At 40.0% G+C, this 26,588-nt stretch overlaps 1 protein-coding gene across 3 annotated transcripts in view; it reads left to right on the top strand.

Moving 5' to 3' along the window:
* LOC124802401 (rho GTPase-activating protein 17-like) overlaps positions 1 to 26,588 on the top strand; it is a 161,864-nt gene that overhangs the window by 115,300 nt on the left and 19,976 nt on the right. The window contains exon 14 of one of the 3 annotated variants that reach the window (XM_047263153.1): positions 14,967 to 15,102. The exons of the other annotated variants lie outside the window; for them this stretch is intronic. Coding sequence (XP_047119109.1) covers positions 14,967 to 15,102 — 136 coding nt within the window. The remainder of the gene's footprint in view (positions 1 to 14,966; positions 15,103 to 26,588) is intronic. 3 annotated transcript variants of the gene reach the window in all.

Raw genomic sequence — 26,588 nt, 5'->3', positions numbered from 1 at the left:
TTCAGTCCTGTATTTTCCCATTTAGTCTTCCACATTTTATTTCAGTTCTTCTTTACTAGCCCACCAACAGCAAATGTTTGGTGCTAGCTTTTTTTTTTTCTCTCCATATTGGTGGAGGACTGAAATGTCACTCAGCTGCTCTGTTTCCTTGTTGCTCTTCATTTGCTATTAGTTTCTGTCTATAGCCCACATCTTATGAATAGCTGTTACTTTTTTTTTACATTATGAAACTAGCTACTAACAAAAATATTTTACTGTTACCAATAACACAAATCACTTTCAGTTCAAGTTCACTAGCACCGTGGACTGTAATGACGCATCATAGGCTAGACAGAATTCTGGGTTGTGAATACCCACAACACGTTTGTCGCACAGGTGCACTGCTGCTGGCAGTTAAATCGAGTGTTGGCAGATAGAGACAGCTTTCCTTTGGCATTGGACATATGGCTGTTTTTAAGACTGATAGGAATTTTAAATCAAACACGCAACATTTTCATATTAATTTCGAGTTTAAGATGCACCTGAATTTTGGAGGCAGTTTTTTGAAGAAAGAAGTGCATCGTATAGTCCGTAAAATACAGTAGGTAGTTATCTCCCAGATGAGACAGAAATGCTGGCCATTACTAACCTTCAGGAGGCAAAATATTTAGAATCACTGCTACACAGGTGTAAAAGTGAAAGTGACAACACTATCCTAGGTTTTGAAACTGTCAGTTCATTCCTCAGTAAGCAGAGGAGGATAGACTGGGGAAGATAATAAAGGAAAGACAGGTCACTCACAGATTCCAGGCTGAGAGGGACTCACTTGTATTGAAGGTGAAGGTAAACAAACATGCTTGAAAACTTGTATGTCAAGCTCAGTACTAGCAGTGTAAGCACTGTAATGGCAAGCTCAGAAACACCTTGCAGAGCATTAGCATAAATTCAAATACATTGAGTGCACAGGCAGAAAATCAAAAGCTCTGGAGCCTGACCAGCTCGGTTGGAGTTGATTTGTTTGAATAAGGTTGTAGAGGGTAAGAAACAAAGATCAAAAAGTTTGGCAAACACGCTGTCATCCCTGTCCTGCAGTCAGGAGCAACAAATGTAGATACGGGTTCTGCACAGATTGATTGCCTGAGCCACCGAAGGCAAGGACATAAACATTTTTACAGCATTACAGGAGAAAAATGTGCACTCAGAAATGAGTGGCAGCTAAAAGAAGCAGTTGGATTGATACCCGAGGGATTTGTTTGTGAGTAGTGGAGCAATAGGTTTTGAGCTGATTTTTGAACTCCAGCTAACTATTGACATGGTTTCCAGTTTCAGGCTGACATAATTTAGCATTTAAAAAAAGCACCAGCTTATTTTCACCCATAATTGCATTATCATCATCATCATCATCGTCGTCATCATCTTTGTATTGACCAACTGGGATCACATAACTTCAGTTCATCTTCTTTATTGTTTTCTATTTTCCAGAACGCCTCCATCTTCTTCCCATGTGGTCTTTTTTCTTTATTCTGCCCATATTGTCCCTGATTTCTTATTCCTTCTGCCTTAAAAGTCTTCTAAATTTAGTATTTTATTCTTCGAAACGTTTCTTTCTGTTATTTCTGATTCTTTGATGGTGTGTCTTTAGTTCTTTTCTTATTTATGTAATCCATGCCATTTTCCAGAGATACACTGTCTCAGAGAAGACTGGCTGGAACACACACACACACACACACACACACACACACACACAATCACCTTGCTAATGTAACAGCAGAATAACATCCCAAAGTTAACACCAACCCTGCAGCTGAAAGTATTGAGTTGATTAACTGTGTATATGCATGGTAGTCAGTTTAGCTGTTCATAACTGTGTTATAATGCTTGTCTTAATGTAAAATAAATGGAAAGTACTACTTAGTGAAGTAATGTGTCATCTGAGCTCGGCAATTGCATGAAACAGTTGTAACATTTCATACTTTACAATATGAGGAAATACAATTATGAAAAGGATAGAGTGCTGCTCATCATAGAGATGACCCACTGACTTGCCGACATAGGCACAAGAAAAAGACTTCATGGAGTATTCTGTTTACTTGCTGTAGTTGTAATCAACCATTGTATTGAATTTTTGGAGCTCCTATTTAGAGAAGGTTGGAAAACTACTGTTACATGTTAACATCTTGTCAGTGTATCCGTAAAATTAGTTTTTCTGTTGAGCAGCATAAGTTGGATTCTTGCATAGCATTAAATGTTACGTTTTCCATATGTAGACCCATTTTCTCATCACTCTTTGTGTCTGAACTCTCATTATACCTCAAAAACCTTACAACAACAGAATTATTGCATTGCCATGCTGAGTACTCTTCTGGAGAGACTTTTTGCACTGTTTGTCCATCTTTCACACTGTTCCAATAACTGTTACTTCAAACTTCAGTCAAGGCACATTTTACCTTACATCATACCAGCTCCACTCAGAATTGCTTCTGATCACCCTCATAACATTTTAAATATCTTTATTGAAACGTTACATTTCCAAAACACCTTCACACCAAATGCCCCCCCCCCCCCACCTGTCCTTCAACTAATTCCACTGTAAAACCTTCTCCATGCACCAACCCACAATCATTGCTCTATCCCTTCCACTGACAGAGTGTACAATGCTCCAGGCAGTCATATGTGACTCACTCATGTCATTTGTTGACACAGCATTCCTCTTAGGGATGGCTGCCTAAAAACTGATAGATTGGACACAGACAAGCTGTTGCCACTGCTCAGTTACCGAGACTGCTCTCCAACATGACTCGAGAGGCTTGAATGGTGGCTACACTGCACGGTGTATTTGGATTCTTCCACTGAGCACCAGTTTTTCTAAACTCTAGAGATGACAATTGTATCTTCATATTATCCGCCCACATTTTACTTCAGACAGTGGAAACTCCAGGTTGAAATATCAACAATGTGAGGAAAAGATAAATTGCTACTTACCTGAGAGATGACACGTTAAGCTGCAGACAGGCACAATTAAGACACATATTATCTTGTGGCCACAACCTTCAGCAGAAAAAGATGAAGGCTGTGGCCGAAAGCTAAACACACACACCATTCATTCATTCACAAGCAAGCACACCTCACGCACACATGACAGCCAACTCCAGCAGTACGGACCATTCTGGTTTAAGCTGCTGGAGTTGATGGTCATGTGTGTGTAAGGCTTGCTAGCTTGTCAATGAGTGGTGTCTGTTTCTCTTTCTTTTTCTGATGAAGGCTGTGGCTGAAAGCTAATGTGTAAGTGTCTTTTAAGTGTGCCTATTTGCAACTTAATATGTTGTCTTTATGATAAGTAGCAGTCTATCTTTTCCTTACATTGTTCACATTTTACTTTAGTTTTTCAGGCTTATTAGAATTTTTACTTATTCTCCACCTGTCTTAACCTCGTAATTTCACTCTACTTGTCGAATACACTATACTTTTCTCTTTTTTCCATTTTTATGTCCTACTTTACTTTTCAGTGTGCTTCCTAATGCATTATGCTTAACTCTCTCTCATTCTGACTTCTTTTGCACTAAACAGATTCTGAGCACAATTTATCTGTCATTCTGATTGACCTTGGATCATTGGAGGAAATTGACATCGTGAGCTTTACCATTTCATGATCACACATAAATCTATAAATCTGCTGCTATCTCTTTTGTTGTTACAAATCATACAAGGGGAAGTCATGAGTTTTAACTGTCACCATGAAAAAATGAAGTTATCTAAATTCATTTTGCGTTTACTTGTAGATATTTGTCTGCAGTCTTGATATGCATTAAAATCTCCATGCCACAGTATTGTAGTATGCCCCTAGTGGAGGGGTGGGGCACAGTCCTTCCATTGATAAAGTGGAGTTCTGTGCTGTAATTCATTTTCTGTAACATTACTACTGCTGCCAAAAACGAATTACTCCACAATATTCTGTTGTATCAGTGGGCTGCACCATTTTGTTTCGACTGCTACGGTACTGTAGTTTGGAGATTTCACCATGTACCAGAACTGCAAAGTGCACTATGAACAAATGAACAAACAAAATTATTTATGAGATTTAACATTTCTCTTTTAAGTTGGTGATTCAAATTTTACAATTAACCCTTGAATGTATTTAAATAAGGCAACTATATACACAATATTCAATAATTATTGATATTTTCACTGGTACAATACTATCCTCCAACATTTCTTATCAACTCCTCTTATGAGTTTCTTTCCTCTTCAGTTCTTCCTAGTTCCTCTTCACTTTCTACAGTATGTAGCAATTTTTAGATGACTTTCTGTAGTGTACAACATTTCATATGCTTCCAGTATCTTCAGTTTTCCTTGTTTCGTGTTTCACTTCCATTATAATACTGTTCTCCAGATATACATTTTCGAAACAATTATCTTCAATTTCATGTCAATATTTAATACCAGAGGAGTTCTGTTGCTGACTTTTGTTCATCTATATCAATCCACTTCTGATATACCACCATTCTGGATGTCTCGTGTAATTTTGCTTTCTAGATGTGAAGTCTTTCACTACTTATACTAGGTACTCACCAGTTTTTGTGTATTAAGAAGGAACTAAAGACCCTGTTCTTCTTTCTGCTGTTCTTCATCACTTGTTTATGCTCAACCCAAATTCTGTGCTAAGTAATTTGCTGTATCAATGCAACAACTTTTTTAAGTATTCAGCATTGTTGAAGTCCTTTCTTCACAGTTACCTTACCACTCTTCCTAATTTTGGTGATGCAAACATCCATTAAATCTTTCACTTAGCTGCCTTTCCTTTTAATCAGATTAATTAATACTAATCTAATGTCAGATCTGTGTCACGATTTTTCAGCAATCCTGTTGTGAAAATCTGATTGGAAAATCAGTGTAGCTTCAGAGGTTTTTTCCCGATTCTTAGGAAGTGGCTGTTACAGGATTATTTTGGAAGTTTGCCTGTTTCTTGTGTGCTTTTTGAAATGAAGTGGTTTGTATTGCATTCTCATGCTGTTGTTCTTTTCTGTCTTTGTGAGAAATTCATCACTTTGAAGATGTGAGGGGTGTCTGAGATTGTTTACTCCTCCTTGACGGAATGATGGCACTTCCTTATATCAGAAGTATTTGACCACTGTAACACAATATCTCATTTATGAAAACTCAGTGACTGTGCTGGAACCTGGGCTTTTTGGATTAAAGATCATAGATAATAATCAATAGAATACGCTGAAAAAAGGTGTGTCTAAAAGATGCAATGCAGAAAAATGGGTGTTGCACTAGCTTGTACATTCCATTTAGTGGAACACATTCAACTTTGGAGATCCTGCTATTGAATATACTACTGCAGGCATAACTTCCAGCTTTATGTGGATATATGAAACTCTCCACCCAAGTTGACTGTGTTAAGCTTATTAATACATTTTTCCCTGAAGGAGTGCAAACATACAAATTCTCATTTGTCTTCATTGAAATTTGAAACAGGAAATTTAGAAATAGGAGGAATTATATTTATATATACAGTTTCCCTCATCAACATTCTTTTTTTGTCCACTGATATTTTTTCTTATATTCTTGTATAAAGTGTACTTCATCGAGCTGATAGTCATTATTAGGAGTGAAATGGATTTCTGAACAAGGAATTGCCCCGTAATTATAAGGAGAATTCGTGTGCCTGTGAGCACTGCATTTTCACCCTTTATTCTCAAGATCAACGATCATTAAGAATGTACTGAGAGATATTTATTATTTTTTAAATAACATGGTAATTGTTAAAATTACCCTAATTTAAATGCATATTATTCTTTTCCATGTGCAACGTTACAAGATTATATATCCTTTTAACTTTCACAGTGGAGTTAAGATGTAGATTTCAATGAATGTGTTGTGACAAATCAGAGCTAGTGCTACATGAGGGCTGTACTAGACCATTAGGTTATCTTAGCACCCTCAAAACCTGACGTAAACTTTTGTTGTTGTTGGTGTCATCTTTTTTGTCCTCCAAACATAAAACCAGAGGTTCTTTCATGGGACATGTATGTATAACATTACTGGGGAAGCAGTTTTGGTGGAGGACAGTGGCTTACCTTGCCATAAGGATGTATGCCAATTGTGTTTAAAACAATGGGATGAAATGTAAGTGACAACAAAATTTGGAGTTAGGCCATGAAGTGTGTTAAGATAGGTCGAAGGTGACTGCTCGCACTAAGTCGGAGGTCTAAGTTCAAAGCTTAGTCTGGCACAAATTTTTGTTTGTCACGACATATTCATTATTCATTACATTGCAGATTCAGCATTTCTGAATAGTTTTCACCAACATCACTTCACATAATTTTGTGAATTGAATTCTAGATTTGTAATGTTATGAAGTCTGCTTAAATTGGTATCTGCTTTCAAGTATTTTAGGTTATTGGAGTTTAAAGTTAGAGACAATAATTGTTGTCCAGATTCCCTGTTTAACTTCTCATGTCTAATTTCATTGACAAATACAACACCAACTTCTCACAATTTTAAAGGTCAAACTGATGACCAGATACCACAGAGAGAAAGGGGGAACAGTCATGATTGAAACTATTCAATGGTTTTAAATATTTTTGGTAACATAGTCAACAAGAATGAAATCTGTGTTTCATAATTGTACAAAATCAGTCTCATCTGTGCAACTGCAGTTGGTAGTTTGTTCTGTTAATGCGCACTGTATTATGAGAACAATATAGAAATTGCATTGCCAATCTTGTGAAGATGAAGCACATAATGTTGTTGGGTGTTCAGTACAAGAGAGAGACTGAGTTTGACCAGTTGGAATACACTAGTTAATGGTAGTGTGGTAGGGCCTTTTTTGTTATCTGTCCATTTAAATGGCAACATTAAGGTGTTCAGCCCTCTCATATGTTTAATCAATCATTTTTAGAGATTCTCTGTAAAATTACAGTATGGAATACAGGTGTGTCTTCAGCAATTTGGAATCTACTGATAGATAATGGCTGCCATTATCATTTCCATCCACTACAGTCTTCAGCTGTACATATCTGTATGTTGTTCCTGCATGTTGTCTATGGTCGTCCCACCATCCGTTCATCTGGCTGCATGTCCTGACCATGTACACTACATTTTCTTTGTTTTATTTCCTTCCTGTTTTAGTAATTTACAATATGATGTATTTCCATTCCTTGCAACATTCAGTTTTTGACAGTTTTTCATTAAATGTCCCTGTCTCAGTCAAAACTGGCAGTACACAGTGATTGTAAACTTGTCTTTTGAGACTTGTAGCAAGCTTACTTTTTATATCTTATTTGGTTTATCGAAAGCATTCCATGTCATTTTTACTCTTCTGTTGAATTTTGTTGATTGTCAATCAAGTCATTATCTTTACCTTCAATTACATAAAATACAAAACTCATCAACTAACTCTTAAGACATTGCTGTTAATGTGTGCTTTTTTTCAGTGAGCCTAATTCCACATTAGCTCTATTAAATTCTTCCATTAACTATTAACAGTTTATCTGCAGTGGAGCACATAGCACAATGTCAACAGCAAAATGAAGGTGGTTCTTTACATTCCATTACTGTGCATCTGTGTATTCCTTCATTTTCCCAGTTTAAAGATCTGAAAACCTCCTCTTTGAATGCTGAAAATTGATGACATTCAGTTGCCTTGTCTGATATCTGTGTCAGTAGTAAATTTTTTAATATGTGATGAGGTCTGATTTTTCAATATACTCACATAGACTGAATGAGTGCCTTGTTTCTTTAGGGGTATTAGTACAGATATTGTTGAAACCAAAGTCTATGAAAACCTGAAAAAGTAGTAATTTATTCTCATTACTTCTATCTAAAATTTTGTTTCTGACCTGCAGTTGATCCATTGTGCTGTATCTACACCAAAAGCCAGTATCTTCTTATGCATGAGTGAAATACAACATTTTTCTGTGCGGTTGGTAATAATGATAATGAGCGTATGGCATTGGTGGCCGGGAGACCCCTCGCGGGGCAGTTCGGCAGCCGCTCCACAAGTTCTTTAATGCCACTACGGTGTGCAGTTGGTGATATTTTTATTGTAGATCTCATGCATTATGGAGAGGAGGCTTATAGATCTTTACTTTTAATTACAGCATTGTTACATTTCTGGGGTACTGTCTTCCTCTTCAGACATATGTAAATAATTATGAAAATTTATTGTGTGATACTTTGCCTCCAGCCTGAATCACGTCTATTGAAATACAAACAACAATGTAGGAAAAGATAGATTGCTACATACGGCAAAGGAGACACGTCATGTTGCAAATATGCACAATTAAAGTTACAGTAACAATTATTAAAAACAATTAAATTTTAATTGTGCCAGTTTTCAACTTAACGTGTCTTTATTTATGGTTAGTAGCACTCTATCTTTTCTTACATTTTTGTTATTCCTATGTGGAGTTTCCATTTATTGAAATACAATCACATCCAGGGGCCTTTCCTAGACCTGGAATAGCATTATACATCACATCTGACATTACGTCCAGAAAGTGTTATTTTCATTAACTATATGGCTTTGTGAGAGGTGTCTTGAATTATACAAACATTTAATGAAATAATCATCTTTTTGGATGTTGATACTCTTTTTTTTTCGTAATTGATGAGAACAAATTGTGAGATATTCTGTCTTACTTTTCCCAGACAAGTTTCAACAATGTTTGTGCTGTCATTTATTTTCCAGTCTTACATGATGCTAATAAGTTGCATTGACGGTGGTGACCACGTTTTCTGACAACCCGTCATGATTTTTGGTCCTACTAGCCTTTATTCCCATTATTTACAGTGTCTGAAGTTCGACAGTTTCACACACATTTTTATTTATTTTATCGCAACAGAAGTTGTAGTTACAAATCTGTTAACATAAATGCAACTTACTAGCATCATGTAAAACTGGAAAATATAACCCATTGGTGATAGCACAAACAGCATCTCATGTAGGGTGCAGTATCTCACCAATTTAAAGAAGCCTTGGACTGCTGTCCTAACACAAGTTCCTGTTTTTATTTTGTATTCTTTCATGTGCTTATTGTTTTTCAGTGTTAGTCTTAAGTGCTCATGAATATAATTTCAGCGTTTCATCAAGCACACATCACAGTGATTTTTCTGTGATAAATTAAATAATTGTGGTCATGTGTGAGAGATGTATGGCCTTTTCCATCTTATACACTTCAAAATACAAGGTGGTACCCAAAGCAACCCAAGAATTTCATTGTAAAAATCAGAAAACTGCACTTAGGTCCTAATGTCCTACGTCACCTTGAAAGTAGTCAGTGTTGTTCCCATTCTTGGAAGCCCCCCTGGAAGCCTGCAGGGTGAAAGGGTGTTCAGGACCCATTGCCATTCGACTTGGAAGTCTTCAATTGAGTCAAAACTTTGCCCTTTTAATGTGATTTTTATTTTCGGGAATAGGTAGAAGTCGCATAGGACTAGGTCTGGTGAGTGTGGAGGGTGGGGGACCATTGCCATGTTGTTTTTGGCCAGGAATTCCTTCACAGTGAGTGAGGTGTGCATGGGTTTGTTGTCACGGTGCATTAACCAGTCTTTCTTTTTCCACAAATCTAGCTGTTTGTGCCGAACATTTTCCCTCAGTCGTCTCAGAACTCCTCCCTGCCCGTTGCCAGTCTGACCAGTTGGAACCATCACCTTATGCACTATTTCACGAATGTCAAAAAAATGATCAGCATTGACTTCACATTGCTGCGAACTCATCGAGCTTTTTTCGGCCATGTAGAAGATGGCATTTTCCATTGTGATGATTGCTGCTTCATTTTAAGCTCATAACCATAGACCCAAGGTTCATCATCTGTGCAACTGAGGCTTTGTTGGCGGATGGTGAAAAGGCAAGGGACAGACTTTGGTGCAGTTTGTCTCGTGTTCAGTTCATCAGCTAGAATTCTTTGACGTGTTCCAGCTCAAGTCTGTTACAAACATGCCTTCAGTCTTCATGAATCATGTCATGCTTTTTCATGCTCATTACTGTTGTGCACGTTCAGTTGGCCAGAATGTTTGTCACCTTTCACAGATACTCGGCCTTTTTTGAAGTGCTTGAAGCACTCAAATGTTCTTGCTTGACTCAGTGCATTCCCACCAAAATTCTCTGTCAGCTCGTGGTGAGTTTCAGATGCAGTTTTCTTCAACTTGAAACAGAATTTGAAGCAAATCCTTTGCTCCTTCATGTTCACAATTCATAGAAGCACTGAAACACATCCTGACATGTGCAGCCAAAGATGGCACAACTTAGTGCTGCAGTGGCTACGATGTGTACCGCAAGACATGTAGTGGTAGAATGTTGTTCTGCTACTGGTTTGATCTGTACAGTGAAATTCTTGGATATTTTGGGTAGCACCTTGTATGTTTCAATAATGGAAATTGCAGACAGTACTCCTTCTTCACTCTCTTCCTTTGATTGCAGGCTTAATATTTAGCTGCAAAACCCATTGATCTACATGGAGAAATTTCATAGTCAAAGAACCACTTTCAGCAAACAAAAATGTATGTGACGCTAACTTGGGCAGTTGCTACTATTATTCCAATAAATGGTCTGTCATCATGAAATTCCGTAACTGGTTAATCACGTTCATTTTTCTACTTCATAAAAGAATTTGTGTATGTCAACCAAGGCTGCAGCAAGAATAAATCTGCCAGTTATCTGAGGAAAAGGAATGTAAGCAGATGAGTGAAGCCAGAAAACTTAGGAAATGGCTTCTTATTGAATTTGAATGAAATGAGTAAGAGCAGACAGACTAAATTCTACCTGTTGGTCACTGCTGACGTATGAAATACAACATTATACAGGGTGTCCATAAAGTCTGGGTTCATAGGGAAGTATAATAAATAATAATAAGTACATTTTAGTCACTTTAATGTAATAAGTAATATTTTCAACTTCGTGATTTTCAATGCTTAATTTGATATGCATTGCAAGATTAAGGTGAACTCGATGGAATAGGTCTGAATTGCTGTCAATTTTAGCGCACTGACTGGTAATGTGTTCTGTTAAGTGGTTTAAATTTGTAATCTTCATCGAGTAAACTTTCTCTTTCAGCATACACTAGAAAAAGAAAACAAGGGGAGGAAGATCTGACGAATGGGGTGAACACTCCACATGACCTCTTCTCCCAGTCCAGTGAGGAAAACTGTCATTCAACCAATCTCTTACAGCTGCATCCTGCTGAAACCAGTCTGCAAGTCCCTCACCCAAACCCTCAGTTTGAGGCATCAATTTGTCTCAGTGTGTTCAGATAAGTCTCACCCGTTAAATGTTCACCAAAGAAGGAAGCACATGAGCTTTCCACAAACCACTGCATACATCATCTGTTGGGAGCCCTGCTGTTAGGATGGACTCATCCAATGTGGATTGCTTGAGACCAGTATTAAAGATTCTTTTCGCTTCACTTCACCATTGACGTAAAACACAGCTTCATCACTGAACAACACACAGTCTTGAGTGAAATTGGTTTTTTCATCCAGTTTATCTGCAAAGCATTCACATCTGCATATGTCTATTGGGATCATCTTCAGTTAAGTGACGCAATATCTGTAACTTGTACAGATGAAACCTCTCCTCTGCCAGGATTTTGGTGATGGTTGTCTTTGGAACACTCAACTCTGTGGATGTCTGATGGAGCAATTTCTTTGGGCTAGCATAATAAGTCACAGCTGCAAAATACTAACACGAATTCTTTACAGACGAATGGAAAAACTAGTAGAAGCCAACCTCGGGGAAGATCAGTTTGGATTCCGTAGAAACACTGGAACACGTGAGGCAATACTGACCTTACGACTTATCTTAGAAGAAAGATTAAGGAAAGGCAAACCTACGTTTCTAGCATTTGTAGACTTAGAGAAAGCTTTTGACAATGTTGACTGGAATACTCTCTTTCAAATTCTAAAGGTGGCAGGGGTAAAATACAGGGAGCGAAAGGCTATTTACAATTTGTACAGAAACCAGAAGGCAGTTATAAGAGTCGAGGGGCATGAAAGGGAAGCAGTGGTTGGGAAGGGAGTATGACAGGGTTGTAGCCTCTCCCCGATGTTGTTCAATCTGTATATTGAGCAAGCAGTAAAGGAAACAAAAGAAAAATTCGGAGTAGGTATTAAAATTCATGGAGAAGAAATAAAAACTTTGAGGTTCGCCGATGACATTGTAATTCTGTCAGAGACAGCAAAGGACTTGGAAGAGCAGTTGAATTGAATGCACAGTGTCTTGAAAGGAGGATATAAGATGAACATCAACAAAAGCAAAACAAGGGTAATGGAATGTAGTCTAATTAAGTCGGGTGATGCTGAGGGAATTAGATTAGGAAATGAGGCACTTAAAGTAGTAAAGGAGTTTTGCTATTTAGGGAGCAAAATAACTGGTGATGGTCGAAGTAGAGAGGATATAAAATGTAGGCTGGCAATGGCAAGGAAAGCGTTTCTGAAGAAGAGAAATTTGTTAACATCGAGTATAGATTTAAGTGTCAGGAAGTCATTTCTGAAAGTATTCGTATGGAGTGTAGCCATGTATGGAAGTGAAACATGGACGATAAATAGTTTGGACAAGAAGAGAATAGAAGCTTTCGAAATGTGGTGCTACAGAAGAATGCTGAAGATTAGATGGGTAGATCACATAACTAATGAGGAAGTATTGAATAGGATTGGGGAGAAGAGAAGTTTGTGGCACAACTTGACCAGAAGAAGGGATCGGTTGGTAGGACATGTTCTGAGGCATCAAGGGATCACCAATTTAGTATTGGAGGGCAGCGTGGAGGGTAAAAATCGTAGAGGGAGACCAAGAGATGAATACACTAAGCAGATTCAGAAGGATGTAGGTTGCAGTAGGTACTGGGAGATGAAAAAGCTTGCACAGGATAGAGTAGCATGGAGAGCTGCATCAAACCAGTCTCAGGACTGAAGACCACAACAACAACAGCATAAACCTTGGCCAAGACAGCCTCTTTCATTTTGTCTGAAGTCTTTGGTCATCTGGAATGGGGTTTGTCCAACACACAGCCTGTTTTTTTAAACTTGCTGATTAATTTTTCCAATGCAAGCAAATCAAATAGGCTGATGGTGAGGATGTCGAAGGTTACATTCTTCTGCAGTATTGTGATATGGCCATCCTTCCCATCCACTTAAGAATACCAACTCCACTTACTCTTCTTTAGACATAGCCATCATTTGGTCTGGAAAAAAATTATTAGAATTTATTTTGTTAATTATTTATTAATATTTATTAGAGTTCCCTATGTATCCAGTCTTTGTGGACACACGTATAAATTTGAATTTTATCCATATTTGGTATGGTGAATGGTATGACGTTTTACAGAAATTCATCTTTTTAGAAGGAATAGAATATGTAAAAAGTGGTTTTTTGCTCATTGCCGGTGTATTCACAGGTTTTGAAGCATTCCTGTTCTGATTACACACATTGGTTTCCTTCCTTTGTTTTTGCATCTCTTTTACAATCCTTTGTGTAAATAAGCCCATGAATTATACTGCATTTCTTCTTTGAACGTTTAAAAACATTTTTCTGAGTTAACCCTGTTAGATAATTTACACTGATGATTGGATTGGGTAAGATTTTTGTAAACAGTCTCCTTAGATGAGGTATGTGTTCCAGATTTTGTACTGAATCTTATGCTGGCTTGTGCTTTTCCAGTAATTAAATTTATATAGTTAACTCACTACAGATGTTAATGTCAAAATTTTTTGACTCACCACATAGAGCAGGCAATGATTTGCAATCAGGCTTAATTATAAAGACTGCTGAACATTTAAGCTTTTGAAATAGAAAAAACACACAAACACATTCACACAGAAGCACAATTCATACACACAAATGGCCACTGTCTGTGGTCTGCCATATTTCCATTATGGGTAGGGTTGCAAACAATTTGGTCTAGATATTTTCAGAGAAAACTTTTGTAACAGTTTTGCCGGAAATTTTGTCTCATTCATTTTCTTCAGTTATCGGCTCCAGGTATAATAGTTAATATTATTTTTATTCTATCCTCAACAGTGATTCATTTCCACACCATTTTTGCATGCAGACTGTATTTCTACCTCTGTTGATTTAAAATTCTTTCTTACTGCTATAAATACTACACCACCATTTGTTCCATAGAGCCCATTGTTTTGGTAACCAGTTATGTTTCCCCCAAAAGTGTCACAGCTAATTTTTTTCAGTTTTAGTGAACTCACGGTAACGAGTACAGTGCTTATGAGGTACATCTCTTTCCATCTTTCAAAGCTTTACCTTCTGAATCGTGTACTTTTCTTGCCGTTTGTTAGCTGTTCTAACCGATTATTATGACGAATGTGACTATGCCTCTGCACCTGTTATTGCCTCAGATATTGACATTCATTTGATTCTTTTCCCATATAGCTTGTACACTGAACAGTTACGTTGCAGTAAAATAAATGGTCCAGTGCTTGTGCTTTGGTTCTAAAAAAAACTTGCTTGGTTGATGGGGCAGTGGCAGTGCTTTTTCTTTTCTTTGCTGGTGCTTGGGCACAAATGTAAATTCATGTCTTGTTTTACTGTGCACTGAGAAGTAAAAGTATGGCTACAGCAGGAACATAGCTTTATACTTTGTACTGTGGCTGACTTAATGTTCATTCTTATGTTATGTCTTCATTCTAGCTAGTTTTGCTGTCTCTGTAATTGCTTTCAGTTTTCCATCATTGATCTTTGCTATATAAAAAAAAAAAGCCAGAAAAAATAAGCTCTCAGGATATTTTTATATTTCACCTACAAGTTCTGTTAAATAGGGTACACCTACATATATTTATATTAAAAGAGGGCAGTAGTCCATGCAGTTTCTTTTCTCCTCTGGATGCTTATGGAGTTGAATTCTCAATGCTGATATTTGCGTGATTGGTTTGGCATGCACACAGGGTAGCAAAGATCACTGATGGCCTTTTTTTGTGTTGCACACACTAGTGTCAATGTGATTTCATTCTTGTTATGGTGTGGGTGCTATGTGCAGTCTTCAGAGCGCCCCATGCTTGAACGTGCCCATCTGTACTCAGTAGACAAGCAGCAAGTGTCTATAATACAAGTGGGAAGTGAAAGGTTGCCACAAGAGAGCCCATTGTTTCGTGGTAGGACATCGTCTCTAACAGGTGAGTTATATTTTATTCACATAGTAGACACAATACATGGGTTACAAGGAAGCAGGTACCACATCTTTGAATTAAATTGAGTTGCTTTTAGCACGTTTCCTAAGTTCTTTGCACCGGAATTTCAATGTAAGTATTACACTGCTACAATTGGAAGGTCTTGTATGCTAAAGATACTTGGAAATGTGTTTTACTTCTTTTCTATATACTATTTTATGCTTACAATTAATATTTCACTCATCACATTCACAATATCTCACCTGCATCTTACTGTATCCCCCTCCCCCCCCCCCCCCCCCCTTTTTTAAAAGTATGATGATGAAACAAACAGTGGTTCACAGTTTAGCCACTGTAACTGAAATAGTACCTTTGACAGATCTGTCTTTGAGTGTAGCGTGAGCCATTTGCTGACATTACTCATGATTAAAAGTTGGTGGCATAAACTAGTACTTATTTATTTCGATCCCAAGAATCGTATGTTGTACAGTGTACAAAAGTTACAGGACAAGTCATAGGTATACAAAAACTGTAGCAGAGAAAAGGTATGATAATAAGCTGTACTAATAAAATTATGTAGCGCAGCTCAACAAAAAGTATGTCTAAGTAAAATGTTCTTAATTTTATTCGTAAGTGTCTTGCTGTTTTCAGGAACTGATTGGGATAATTTGTTGTAGAGCACACTGCCCATAATTCTTACTCCAGCTAGATCCTTGGCCAGTCTTTTGCACATAAAATGAATGTTTGCACTGGAACATGCATTATAATGGTGAACAGATTCACAAGTTCTTTCAACAGATATCACAGTTTCTGATATATAAATACAGGAAACACTTAATATTCCCACTTCCCTTTATATTGGCTTGGTAGATGTTCAGGAGACACTTGTTTCATTACCTTTTTGAGTCCCTTTTGCATCACAAAAATTTTCCTGTGGACTAACTCCCAAAATGGAATGCTGTAAAGTGTAGTTGAATGGACTACTGCAAAATAAACTGTGTTTAGTGTTTTGATATCACAGGATCCGAAAAGTGTACCACAGACTGCTCAATCTTTTCTGCAGCTTTTTCTCTGTGAATATTCCATTGTAAATTATTGTAGATCTATACCCCAAGAAATTTAATTTTCTTGAATTGAACTATTGCTTTGTCACTTACTAGTATGGGATCCATACAGGTACGGTGTTTTTTGGAGGCACCAGTGCTTGTTGTATGATGGTACGCTGTACTGATACCTCTGGTGGAAAAATACTTTAGAATAAATTTTCAAAAAACACCCTCAGAAGAACCTCTTTTAAAAATCAAACACTGGGAGGCACTGAGTAGTATACATGCATTTTTGCTTGTATTTGTTAATAGTCTGTTATTATGCAAGCAGGAAGTTAGTTAGTTTATGTAATGAATTAATTTCTCTCTCATTATTTCAACTGACAGGTTTTGGAAAAGGAGATTTGTATCAGCTGTGCACAGAACAGTCTAGGCTTTAGACAGATTCAGAGGCAGATCATTGATAACAGGAAAAGGAGTGGACTCAGAACTGAGCCTCGAGGAACATCGTGCCTAATCACAGTTTCATTGGACACAATTTTATTAGCATGTGTAAAACTCAAACTGATATTTTGTAACACTGTATTATTATGGTTTCAAGGAGTGCTATTACATGGTTGTACACTACTTTTTTCAGTATTTCCAACATGGCAGGAATAATAGTGCCCTGTAGCTGTTAACGTCATTTGTGTCTCGTTTGTTATACAGTGGAGTAACTTTCATAATTCTGAATATATCTGTGACACATCATGTGATAACGAACTATTAATAACTTCACAATGAAGCTTTATAATTACCACAGCAATATTTTCTATTGAGTATGTTGAATCTAAATATTATTCATAAATTGTCTGTCTCATTTGAGACACCCGCTAAACCCGCTGGGCAGAACAGGTAATAGGATTATGGAAAGGGCCAAGGGCTGAGGTCAGTTTCTGCTTCTAGTTGTCATTTATTGTAATTTAGCAACTCCTTCACGGCTGAAGGCCTCCAACAAGAAATTTTAATGAGATAAAAATCCAATTAAGACAGCAATAAAATAATTTAAGGAAACAACATATGCAAGGTGCAATACCAGTGGCTGAGGGCCACAATCAAACTTCAAAATTTCAAAATATATTACCATAATCTTTAAAGGCAGAAGGCCACATTGTTTAAGCTTGAAAGATAAATTTAAAAATTAATACGTAAAATTTTAAGAAACAAACAATAACCAAGAGCCCAAAATTTAAAATAGCTGACAACAGATAATTAAACACTGTTGGCACTCAGAAAGCCTCCAGGGATGTCGGTCTGCCCTCGTTCACATAGGTGAGAAGATGGTGAGCCCAACTATACTTGACCCGTCGGAGCCAAACCAAGGGGCAGCCACGGACCGACCAACACAACAACTTGCTTCCCATCAATCAGTACATGAGAACGCCAACCGACAATGTCACAAACGTGATAATCCACAATGGAGTACATATTAGCTGTCAAAATTACACACCATGTTGGACAGTGACAACAGGTGAGGAAAGGACGCTGCCTGAAATTACGTTAGTGGCCAGGGCAGGTAACCGGAACACTAATGGCCACAAGACAGAAAATGCCACTGGTGCACTCAAATCATAGTCAACCAAAATAGTTAATTGCACCATATGGCGTCAAAATCTCAGCAGTAGAACCACCTGGTGTTGCTCACCGGAAAACCTCCCCAACAGCAAACCACCGACGCCAACCACCACAACATGAATAGATGTGGCTTGAGTAGTTGAAACCACTACTCAACTTTGACATCCTGAGTCGGCGAACCACGAAGCTCGTTGCGATTGGACAGCTCCACACACGCTCCGACACTGTGCAGGGACTGCCAGTGGCCCCAACCGACTGCACCGCGCGGGGAACTTCCCTCATCCGCAATAACCAACCGATTCCTCTTAGAGTGCCGACAACATCAAAAATAATTGTCCGTAGAAATAAGGACAACTACACACACAATCTGACAAATACTTCCACGAAGACCTGAACGATACCCGATGGTAACTACACCCACACACACACACACACACACACACACACACACACACACAGATCAGGAGTCAATGCACGCGCGCGCACGCGCACACACACACACGCACACACACACACAACTCATGAACGATCGGTGAGCCCAAACGCGTCGTCTGGCAGAACGACTGACCGATGATCCACCAAGACGGTGACTCGGCTCAGGAGATGCGTGGCGGCAACTGTTGAGCAAGCCAAGTCGACGCAGGCCTCACTGCTACCCCAACCCGACTGCACTAGCGCCGCTTTGCAGATAGCTGACTCCTGAACAATCAGCGAGCTAAAACAGATCGTCCAGTAGAGCGACCAACCGACGATCCACCAAGACTGTGTCCTGGCTCAAGTAATCCATGGCGGCAATGGTCAGGCGAGCCATGTCATTGCAGACCTCACTGCTGCTCCAACCCGACTGCCCAAGTGCCACATTGCCACTCCGACTGGCAGGTTCGGACTGCACTCCAGACCCATTCCAACTGACTGGCAACCCGAACTCACAACCCAATCCGGCCATCCGAACTGCGACCAACTCCCTTGCGACAGTCAACGACCAGGAAGTAATAGCAGTCGAGCAAAGATACTACGAGAGGGGCTATATCGATATGCACTGCTAACGCCGCTCACAGTCACGCAAAGCAGCAACTCAGTGACAGTAGTAACTTAAATTAATGTAGTGAGATGGAAGTATGTTAAAAACAAGGTGTAAAATACATAATGGCGGGAACACAAGCCACGCATGGCTGAACCCCCTCGAACCAAAACCTGGGGGTGATATGCCAAAATAAACTAACTAGCAGCTTCTAAAAAGGCACAAGACAGTGGCCGAGAAAGGCCGCAAGTGAAACACTCGGTCGGACCCATCCCTGCAGAGGAAACACGCCCACTGACTACCCAACATCCCTGCTCCGGGAAGAGACCGACCTAAGTCCGGCAAGACGACCAATTCACAGCCACTGCTAAGCCACTCGGACTTCAACAATGCAGAGGAAACATGCCCCAGGCAACCAGACATCCCTACACAGTAGAAGACACCGAGCTAAGCCTCACAAGATGACCAAAGTTGGGGGGTCTATTCGAAGCTGACAATCAAAGAGCTACCAGAACTTTAAGACCAGAAGGAAATGTCTGAACTTAATGGATTATCAGTGCCCGCACTCAGTCCAGCTGATTGTCACCAGGTTGGGTTCCCTCTAGAAGACAAATAATGTCTTCAAGACCTTCAGTAGCCTTACAGGAAACCGAATTGCCACTCCTGTCTCTCCGACCACCGCTGGCGTGACGTCAACCGGCTGACGCATGGCAGCGCGCAAACGTGCTACCAATTCTGGAGCAATGCCCTCAGTCGGTTGATGCCTTACTGCCAACTCATAAACGAGATGGTCTCTTCTCAGCATACCAATATTCGATCACTGTCTGACTGCCATCATCTTAACACCTGAAACAATACAAACCAAACAATACAATGCCACAGGTACAATAGAAACAGGAGTGAAACTGACTGCGGGTTTGGTAAGCACGAGCGTAACCACGCTCTGCTACCAGTGAAATGCCCGCTAAACCCACTGGGCAGAACAGGTAATAGGGTTGTGGAAAGATCCATCGGAACCCAACCAGGGGGCAGCCATGGACCGACTGACACAACAACTTGCTTCCCGTCAATCAGTACGTGAGAACCCCAACCGGCAATGTTACAAACATGATAATCCACAATGGAGTATGTATTAGCTGTCAAAATTACACACCATGTTGGACAGCGACAACAGGTGAGGAAAGTATGCTGCCTGAAATTACGTTAGTGGCCAGGGCAGGTAACAGGAACACTAATGGCCACAAGACAGTAAATTCCACTGGTGCACTCAAATCGTTGTAGACCAAAATAGTTAATTGCACAAAATAGTTAATTGCACTGCATGGTGACTAAATCACAGCAGTAAAACCACTCACCAGGAAACCTCCCCAACAGCAAACCACCGACGCGAACCACCACAACATGAATAGATGTGGCTTGGGTATGTGAAACCACTACTCAACTGTGACGTCCTGAGTCGGCGAACCACGAAGCTCGTAGCGATTGGACAGCTCTACACACACTCCGACACTGTGCAGGGACTGCCAGTGGCCGCAGCGGACTGCACCGCATGGAGAAGTTCCCTCGTCCGCAACAACCGACCAACTCCCCTCAGAGTGCCAACAACGTCAAAAATACTCATCAGCAGAAATAAGGACAACTACACACACAACCAGAAAACACTTGCACAAACATGTCGTTTGGTAGGACGACCGACCGACGACCCACCAAGAGCATGGCCCAGCTCAGGAGATGCGTGGCGGCAACGGTCAGGCGAGCCATGTCGACGCAGACCTTACTGCTGCTTCCACCTGACTGCCCTAGTGCCATATTGCCACTCTGACTGGCAGGTTCAGACTGCACTCCTGACGCAGTCCAACTGACTGGCAGCCCGAACTCGCAACCGGAACTGGCCACCTGAACTGCTACCATCTCCCTTACAACATACAACAACCAGGAAGTAATAGCAGTCGAGCAAAGATACTACGAGAGGGGATATATCGAAATGCACTGCTATCGCCATTCACGGTCAGTCAAAGCAGCAGCTCAGTGACAATAGTAATTTAAATTAATGTAGTGAGATGGAAGTTTGTTAAAAACAAGGTGTAAAATACATAATGGCGGGAATTCGTGCCACGCACGGCTCATCATTGACTGAGTGAAATGTTGTGTAAAAGTTTGTCCAGCACAAAGGTAACTGAGAGGAGAAATTAATATTTTCTGATTTGTCTTTTTGTGACCTACGTAGGACATCATTGAAATGTCCTGAGAAAATACCTGACATATTTTTTTAAATTTCTGGTGGCATGACTATTTCCTTTATCAAGATGTATGACTGTGAAGCGTAGAGTTCCCTCTATACTCACACTTGAAAAAAAAAACTGTGTTTCCTTTTGCACTGGGCACAAATTGCTGGCACAAGGATTATTTTTCCTTTGTTATGTTCGGTATGAGAGATCGTGCTGTAGTAGATTATTTGCGATAGCATTTGTAGTATTTTTATGTTTGTCTTTCTTTGGAAATGATATAGCCAAGATCAGAAATTCAGCCTTCTTGCAGTGGATGTTGCCTGTAGTCTTCATTGTTCAGGTTCTCATAACAGCTCACTTCTACACGAAACCAGTTATTGAGATTGAAATTTTGAAGAGAGATATTTTTCTTCTGTTGTGTTTTATATGAGAGTTGTAACTAGTTTTGGGCTAGCTGATAGTTACAGGAGTATTCTTGATCTCACAAAGACCTTCAGTCTTGTCAGGTATGAATTATTAATGTAGAAATTGCTACAGTCTGGATTTTGGGGAAAATTCAACAGTTGGTTTCAGTTGTATCTCTCCAACTGAATACAAAGAGTTGTAATCACCTAAAAAAATTTCGAAAGCTTACAGTTAAAAGACAAACCATTCTTGAAGCTCCACCCTTAGTGCACTTGAAGTGGACCACTTCTGTTTATTTTATTTATTCATGATCTCCATCAAAACATTCAGCAAAGTCTACCAGTAATGTTTGTTGGTGACAGCAATACACTTTATTCAGATGAATATGCTCATGACCTGCCTGGATAGCTTCATGTTAAAGCGCTGCTTCCGAGACTGGGAAGTGCTCTGGCCCCAGATCAAATCTGCCCAGCAGATTGACAATGAGAATTGGTGTTCTAACCACCCTGGATGTGATTCTTTGGTGATTTCCCACATCACAGTACGCAAATACGAGACTGGCAGTTAAGTCCACTCTTAGTTACACGATTCTCAAACATTTTGCAAACTTGCACTCTCGCATGCCATGACACTACAAGGAGACAGTTGCTGTACACATATTACGTCCTGGGGATGGGATGGGATGGGGTTGCGGTGGGGGTGGGGGGGGGCAAGGGGGGGGGGGGGGCGGTGAGGTAATGAGTGGTATCAGGAAGGGCATCCAGCCACCCCTTCAACTAACCATGCCAAATCCATTACTAATCATGCTGACCCAGCACCGGTACAGGCCAAAGGCACAAGAAAAAGAACAAGAATCAATGTGCTAATGAACTCCATAACACCTTTTCTCAAACGAACTCCAAGCTGGTCAATTGGTTAAACACAAAAAAAAAAAAATGTTACTGAATAAAGGCAAAACTGTATATATAATTTTTCAGCCATGACGTACAATTTCATCAAGGATATGTGATAGCAGAATTAAAAATGTGCCTATAAACAAAGAGGTAACCACTAGAGCACTATACCCACATGGCAAAGCTGAGTGAACAGCAGTTGCTCCCCATCATTCACTATCCACATGTTATGACATCATTCACTCTCAGTGCTTGAGAAACAGCTGAGTGCGACCAAACTGGCACATAGCCCTTTCCGCTTAGCTCCATCACAGTACAACATGAGGCCTACAGAAGAGTATCAAACCCATGCACACAGACCTTGCAGCCCATGCATGTCCGTGTGGCTATGCGAGCCGTGCAGATAGCTGTTTCTGTACATGGTGAAGTGTCTCTCGTCATTGGCAACTTTTGCCAAGCTGTGCAGAGTTTATTTGGTTTTTCGTCTACTGCAGCCGAGTGAACTGCATGGTGATTGTTTTCTTACTGTGGTATGGCAACCACTAAATTCCTCAGAGAGCGGATAGATCACGCTCTACAATGGTGCATACACAATCCAATCCAAAGTATCCGACACTCCTGTGTAATCTTGAATTGACTACTAGATGTCACAAGAGATGGGCCCCACCAGTATAAGAGGAGACAGGGCATATTGTGTTGTCATTAGAAAAGCAATAACAGCAGGACGGGTGTATTATTAGAGCTCAGTTACTTTGAATGTGGACTATCCATTGGATGTTAATTGAGTAATAAGCCCACAAAGGACATTTCAACCTTTCTAAAGCTGGCCGAGTCAATTGTTGGAGGTGTGTTTGTGAAGTGGAAACATGAAGGAAAAACCACAGCTAAACCAAGACCTGGCAGATCTCTTGCTGATGGGACTGTCGAGCATTGCAGAGGGTGATTGTAAAAAATCACACGGAATCGGCGGAAGGAATCACTTGTGAGTTCCAGAGTGTTACTAGCAGTCAAGCTACAACAGTGAGTGTATGTAGGGAGCTAGGAAGAATGGGGTATAATGGTGGAGCAGTTCCTTATAAGCCACACATTTCTGTAGTCAGTGCTAAGCATGCTGGAAGTGGTGCAAAGAGCGACACCACTGGACAATGGAAATTATCGTTGTGAAATGATGACTCACACTATACACCGTGTGGCAGTCTGACGCAAGGGTTTGGGTTTGTTGAATACTTGGAGAACTTTACAGGACATCATGTGTAATGTTGATAGTAAAGGACGAAGGATGTGGTGGTATGGTATTGGTGGTTGGGGGTTCATGGTTGAAGTGTGGTCCCCTTATTGTGCTTAGGAAAACACTAAATGTGGAAGGATACAAACATATTTCATGGTGGTGTGTGCTGCATACAGTAGAGGAACAGTTTGGAGACTATAACTGTTTGTATCAGCATGACAATGCACCTTATCATAAAGCAGCATGTGTGAGGCAATGGTTTGTGAAATGAAATGAAATGTGGCTAGGGGCTCCCGTCAGGTAGTCTGATCGCCTGGTGCAGGTCTTTTTAGTTGACGCCTCTTCAGCGACTTCCATATCGATGAAGGATGATATGGTGGTGAACACAACACAGCACCCAGGCCCTGAGCAGAGGAAATCTCCTACCCAACCAGAAATTGAGCCAAGGCATTCTGCTGTGCTGACGAGTCGACTATGGAGGGGGACTGTAGACAATAACATTTCGGCAATGAACTGGCCTGCCCAGAGTTCTGACCTGAACCCAACAGCACACTTTTGAGATGAGTTAGAACGTTGCTTTCACTCCAGACCTGACCTTCCAACATCATTACCTTCTCTTGTTTTGGCTGTTGAGGAAGAATGGTCACTGCCATTCCTCTACAGACAGTCAGACACCTCATTGAAAGTGTCATGAGCAGAGTTCAAGCCATCATAAAGGCAAAGGGTGGACACATCCCATATTCATTTCCCCTAATGGGTGCCTACATACTTTAGATGAGATAGGGTATATAAAAAAGTTAGTAATAGATGGAGCAGTTTGAGCGATGCATTTAACCTTCGAGCAGGTGTGCCAATTTTCATAACACAAGCATGTGCGCAATGTACTTTGTACACATGTAAAGAACAGCATCTTTATGTTACCAAGGTAGACATATAAGAGTAAAATCATAGTTTCATCTAAGTTTAATTAAACAACAATAAAATAAAATTATATAATACCAGCTAAAGCAGAAGTGTTGGCAATGGACAGCTGTTACCCCACAGTAATGACCCACTCCAGGCATCAGAGCCCACCCAGCTCCTTAGTCTATTACCAATTATCTTGTGGTCAACTGCCACGCTGTGGGATTGTGCTGCTAGCTCATAATCTAGGTCATTTTCTTCCGAGGATAGCAAATTTTTCTGATCTAGCTCACTGTTGATTTTATATTACTGTTGCTCGCTTGAATGTATGACAACACTGTGTAAGCTGAAGCAATAATGAAGGAATAAGTATGGGCTGGCCATTGTGAAACAACAGTGAAACGCTGAAAAATAATTTTACTTGTGTTTGGCGGACTATACAGGGTGGTCCATTGGTCATGACTGGGCCAAATAGCTCACGAAATAAGGGTCAAATGAAAAAACTACAAAGAACGAAACTGTTTGACCTACAGCAGCACCATCTAGTGAGCCAACCATAGCACCATCTGGTTTCCCCCTTCAAGCTAGACGAGTTTCGTTCTTTGTAGTTTTTTCGTTTGATGCTTATTTCGTGAGATATTTGGTTCGGTCACTATCAATGGACAACCCTGTATAAATAGGTGTGCTCACTTGTGGGTTAATGATGTAAGTAAGTTATGTGATATTGAAACACTAAAATGTGCATGTTTTGTAATTGTATATTCACTACTGTCACATATTGCATTCCATTTTGGCGTGTCTCACACAGATATTTACTATCATAAGAACATACTCAAATAATGAGAGAAGTGCCTCTCCCCTCAACCACTAAGCACCTATTTATGGTGGGCAGTACCCTGCCAGTGCCTTATGTTTATGTTCATGAAACAGTGCTTTTTATTCATGAAAATGTACGTACTTTACAAAAAATAAAGATATCTACCATCATCAGACCCGTAACTCCAATGATATCTCTATAATTAGTCAACAGCTACATGTAAGGCTCATGGGAGTCAGGAGTCCTTCTATACAACAAGCTACCTTAAAGCCTAAAGTCGATTAGATGAGGATTCAGAGCAAAAGTAAAAATGTTACTTCAGATGAACTGCCCCTATACAGTGGAAAAATTTATGAAGACCATCTAAAATAACCAAGTTAAATACACTGACTGACAAAAAAGTTGAAGCACCCAGAAAAAATATCAGATGTCAGTTAACTTTGAACACATACACAGCATTGGTAGGTTGTAAATGATTTGGGTTGCAATTATTTGTGACAGATGGGATGGCCACCATTGATGTTTAGTGTTGTTACCAGGCTTGGTAGGGTATACAAGGGTTGTGAGTACCACTAGATGTTGAATGATCACTGAAAATCACAGATGTGCCACATATTCGTGTGAGACAGCTTTATCAGCACGCTAGAGACTCTGAATGGGCCTTGTCAGTCTCCATTTGGCTGGTTGGTTGAATCAAATAATATCCGGATTTGTGTGATATTCAGATTTGACAATGGCCTGATGTTCAACTGCATGGGAACATGAGGGCAGGTATACTTGTAATCAAAGGACTGGTTGACCACGTCTGACCACCACAAGGAAGGATCACTGTATTGGCACCAAGCACCATATAACAGCTTCACATGTGCACATGTCCGAGAACAGGTAATGGACTCCCTGCAATATTCTGTGTCAACCTGCACCATTGGTCAAAGACTAGTGCAGCCAGATTAGGGCATTACCATCCCACGAGTAAGCCACCGTTAACACCACAACCCAAATGGCTGCATTTGGAGTGGTGCCATTACTGGAAAGCATGGACTGCTGATGAATGGTATCATATTGTGTTCAGCAATGAACATGGTTCTGCACTACCATAGATGACCATCTTCCGCGAGTACAGCGATGACCTGGAGAGAGGCCCTGTTCTCCTAATGTTTTGGAGAGGCATAGTAGTTTTACTTGTTAGCATCATGGTGTGGGGAACCGTCAGGTATGACTTCAGGTCACAATTGGTAGTGATTGAGGGAACCCTGTTGGCACAACAGCACATCAAGGACCTCCTACATCCTCATGTCTTATCTCTGATGTGACAATATTCTTGTGCCATTTTTTCA

The sequence above is a fragment of the Schistocerca piceifrons genome, chromosome 6, assembly GCF_021461385.2.
Source record: "Schistocerca piceifrons isolate TAMUIC-IGC-003096 chromosome 6, iqSchPice1.1, whole genome shotgun sequence".
NCBI lineage: Eukaryota > Metazoa > Arthropoda > Insecta > Orthoptera > Acrididae > Schistocerca > Schistocerca piceifrons.
The sequence above is the reverse complement of the archived record's forward strand: the minus strand, read 5'-3'. Positions and strand labels throughout refer to the sequence as shown.